The sequence below is a fragment of the Sceloporus undulatus genome, chromosome 6, assembly GCF_019175285.1.
Source record: "Sceloporus undulatus isolate JIND9_A2432 ecotype Alabama chromosome 6, SceUnd_v1.1, whole genome shotgun sequence".
NCBI lineage: Eukaryota > Metazoa > Chordata > Lepidosauria > Squamata > Phrynosomatidae > Sceloporus > Sceloporus undulatus.
This window is the reverse complement of record NC_056527.1, coordinates 73,846,212-73,850,781: the sequence shown is the minus strand read 5'-3', so window position 1 is coordinate 73,850,781 and position 4,570 is coordinate 73,846,212. Positions and strand designations below refer to the sequence as shown.

Here is a 4,570-nt window from a genome sequence, read left to right as displayed (position 1 = left end):
AACATGCTGAATGGTTTTGCTCCAGTTATTAAATCTAAATTAAATTTAAAATCTAAAGTATCTGTGATAAACAAAATTTATAGAAAGAATAGGTACTTTGCCCTGGGTTTTCTTTTATTAGCTTACAGAACTATTAATTTTTAAGTCAAGTATTGCTTTTTTACTGTTTCAGTATGTTGCTTTAATGTACTACATATGGACATGATGCATTTTAACTTACTACAGACATTTTATATCATGATTCACTGTACTGTAATATTGCATTTGTTTGTTATGTATGTTATGTTTTTGTTTGTTAAAGGAATAAATTTGAAACTGAACAGAATTGAATTTGCTTAAATAAATACATTTTGAGGTTAATATCAGAGATGAGGAGCAGGTAAAAAATAGGGAAATATTGTTAAAAAAAAATAAAAGTGAGAGAAGAATTTGGACTAACATTTTAGGGGACTGTTAGAATAACTGAATCAAAACCAAAGTGCAAAAGGCAAGGACGCTAAACCTACGGTAATTAAACTCTAATTTTGTAGTGTGCAAGAACATATAAAACTCACATTTTGGCTTTCAAGTACAAGATGCTGAAAGAAGAGAAGGGAGGAAAGTAACACCAAAGAAACCTAAGAACGAGGAAAAGGCTGTTTGCAAGATGATTAAAGATTAGATAGAAAAAGACTGATTGAAAAATAGGGACAACAATCATGTTCAAAATATTACATGTGTGTTGACTCTGGGAGGAAAGTTCTAGGTCGTTCTTCAGGGCCATCTACTTGTAAAAAGGAATCTACGGATCTATTGCTGAGTCGGATGGGGGCAAGCCGTTGAAAGTTGTTTGGAGAATAGGGTATCTGCACTCGGGCCCTTTGGGACGGAACCACCATCTCTTCAGAAGATAGCCATGGTGGAAACCTCATAGTGGCATTTGTTTCAACGTCAGCTGAAAATACTGGATTATCAATGCCTATAAAAGTCCATGAATGACAAATTTAGTTAGCAATTTTAAAAAAAGGTCAGTGGCAAATGACATCCTCCATGCTGAAACTGGCTAGGAAAAAAAAATATGTTTGGCTGCTTGCACAGTTGGTTCATCTTTTTGTAAAAGGTCTCAACAAAAAACTAAAGCTCCATTGCAATGCTGTCTTCACACTACAAGAATTAGAAAATCAAGACATGCCCAAATGAGATGACAGCTTCATAAACAAGTTCCTCTCACAGGAAAGACAGAACCTTCCAGCTTCCCCCCATCCTGAACCCCTGCTGTAGCACAATATATCTAATGTGATAGTTTTTGAAAAGAATACTTTTCATTCTGTGTCTCATTCATGAGATTTAAGAACAGAATGTATCAGTAACATGGAATGTTATGGCACATTTACATTAGAATCTTTGCTATCTGTCTTAAAAATCAGATCAACTCATCTTTTTTCTTTTGTAACTTGAAGCGTTTCTTAACTATCCAACATAAAGTGAAAATGAATGCTATACTGAAAAACAATTGTGTTCAAGACTGACTATTAATTGTAATGGTCTCAATCAAATGGTAGTCCTACTTAAAATAGATCAGTTGAACTGAATGGCACTTGTTAGTCACAACTGACATATCACTTTGAACTCTATGAGTTTTCTCTAGATAGGACTAATGTTGGATTTAATCTAGTGTCACTATTTTGCAATTTCATTTTGAAATCCTGGCCCTCTAGGGAACTGGAATTGTGAGATTTATAACACAGTACGATCCCCACATCCATGGAACCGGTACCTGCAGTTTCACTTACCTGTGGAAAAATATGTTCTCTCTAGGCATTTTCTAGGCCCTCCAATGCAATTCTGGCAGAAGCTGACCGTTGAGTTGTGCTGGAAGACCTAGAAATGCCTAGAAAGGTGTCCTCTCTAGAAATCTCTAGGTTTACCAGCATGATTCTATGGTCACTTCTGACATCATTCACTTCAGTAGGTTTCACTATTATCCATGGTTTCATGTTTCTACACTAAGTCTGCAAATGTATCCCCTATGGATACAGGGGCTGTACTGTACTGGAAACAAGACTCTTTGTATGTAACATGTTTCACAGGGATTTAAGTATTACATCTGTCCTTGAATTTTTATTTCAAATACACAATTTTACTACAGTATATAAAAAATATTGCAACATCACTGTTATTGACAATATTGTTACTACTGTCATGTTGGATACCTGCGAGCAATCATATGGCTTCCAGGTGTTTATAATTAGCCAATGAAGGGCTTTGGCATGAAGCATTACCCAATCCTGAAGCATCCTGGCTCTCAAAATAGGGAGCTAATTAGATTTACCCTTTGGCTACTCCTTATGATGCTTTTTTGTATTCATAAAAGTTATTCCATAGCAAGGCTTTGCTCATGCAAATAAGCTCTAATTCAGTAAAATACCCAGGGGCATGCTTGAGGTTTCCTTTCATTTGTCAGAGTCAAACTATTCATCTCTTTGTTTTGCTTCACCTGACTCCAGACTCAGAGATAGAGTCCTTTGTAGTCTCTGTTTTGAAGCCTGCAGCTATCCTTTAGACACTCAGGGCTAAAGCAAAGATTACTTTAACAGTATAGCTAGCAGCTATGACCTTTTCCTGTTTTGCTCTAGAATAAGTGCTAGGGTGCTAATCTTTCTTGCTATGATCTCAGTGGATTGCTTTAATGGTTCATTATTTCATACCATAAACCTACCTCACCAACTAGACCAGGGCCTCTCTGCTCAAATGAGTCTGATGGGTTGGAAAATACAGCTTTTGCTACCCAGGCTTTCTGTCATTCAGCTAAGACTGACAGAAGCAACTCAAGAAGCAAATGAAGCAGGAAGAGATGCACCAATACTGCCACCATTACCACATACTCTGTCTCACTTTTGGTAGCAAAACAGAGGTCACTGGGGTTCTTTAGTTTTATTTTGTTATTTTTACTTTTCAAATGCCTGGTTTTGAAGGGTTCTCCCTCAGATACTATGTGGATCCTAGTATTCTCTGAGTGATCACATGCATCATGCCGCTGACAGTCTTCCAGGATGCCTCATTCATAATGCCTAGTTTTCACAATCCCTCAGACCCAATCACCTGGAAGGTAGTAGGCTCTAGAGAGCTACCTTCAGCAGCAGAATGTTCCCAGACTTGTGGGGAATCTGTAAATGGGAGAGGGAGCAAATTCATTGTTCCTAGAAGTTTGACACCTGAACATCTGCCTTGCTGGGCTTATTGGGAGGACTGGCCCTATTAACTTGACATCCAAGATTATTCTTTGTGTTTTTTCCCCTTGGCATTATACCAGCTTTATTCTGGTGCTTAGTCCATTTTTCTAGGGTTGTAGAACTAGGGATTCCTTTCCTTTTACCAACCTGCTTCCTGATATGTCCAGAGAGATTTCTGTTGCTCTCTCTATCTAGACAAGAAGATTTACTCTCTAGGTGATCTGGGTCCACATGGGGTATGATCAACCTGTTGATTTCCCTTTTTGGGGGCCCACAGTGGCTTGTGTCCTCCTGCACTACCTGCTCTGAATCCAGAACAATGCTAGATAAGCAGGGAATGTGGAGGCTGCTTTATAGGTCTCAAAATTCAGTACAACCTTTACACTATTTTTAAGAAGTTGTTTTCATCTGCCTTGGTAGCCATGGTCATCTTCAACCAACCAAGTAGATCATAGCCACAGTATTTTACCTAATTTATCTTTTCTTGTTTTCCCAAATCTCCTAAGAAGAAGCCAAGTTTCAGGGCTCTTTATTTTCATTTCTTTTTTAAAATGAAATATAGATTCAGGGATCAAAAAAAGAGCTAAGCTTCCATTCATTTCCCCTGTTGTTCTGTATCAGTAATATCAGAAGCACCTTTGAATATATCATTTATTGGTCACCTCTGACCAATGAGGCACTCAAGAGTCTTTAAAAGACTTGAGGCTTTTGTCACACTGTGAATTATAACCAAAAGTTGGATGTCCAGGCTCATGGCACCCTGTACTCATGCAAGTATCCTTGATAACCAGGAAGTGAAATTCTATGTGTCCCTCTGTCCCACTGTTTTCAGTAGCACCCATGTTTCTTCCAACATACAACATACAAATTCCTCATTTTGACATTTCCATAATACAGTGCTGCCTTGAGTTCTTATTTAGCAAATATTAGCTTTCTCAACCTGCAGTTCCATATTATTAGATCTAGTATAGTGCAAGAGGGTTGATATACCCATTAAACTGTTTTTATCTCTAGCAGCATGCATATGTATGTTAATACAATGGTCCCTTGGCTTACATGGGGAATCTGTTCCGGACCCCTCGCGTAAGCTGAAAAACCCATTCAGCTGAATGGGGCTTGTGCTCACGGTGTGGGAGAGAGCGTGCGCCATTTGTTCTCATGTTGTGCGGCTTCCGTGTAAGTAAGAAGCTGCGTATAGGGGGCTTGCCTATGGCGTGGGTGCACTGTATAAACACTTGTACTCTTTGATCTGAATGCTTGTTTGAGCTATTTTTTTACCCATTTAAGAGAAGCTATGCCCTATTTTGTTGAAACACTGTCTGCTGTGCATATTCCACAGTATTAAATTTACAGTGCTT

General features: G+C 38.3%; 1 protein-coding gene across 1 annotated transcript in view; it reads right to left on the bottom strand.

The window, feature by feature from the left end:
* Positions 1-4,570, bottom strand: part of SLC9A3 (solute carrier family 9 member A3) — a 122,655-nt gene that overhangs the window by 4,188 nt on the left and 113,897 nt on the right. Inside the window, exon 16 of the mRNA XM_042473597.1 lies at positions 715-958. Within this exon, the coding sequence (XP_042329531.1) occupies positions 715-958 (244 nt within the window). The remainder of the gene's footprint in view (positions 1-714; positions 959-4,570) is intronic.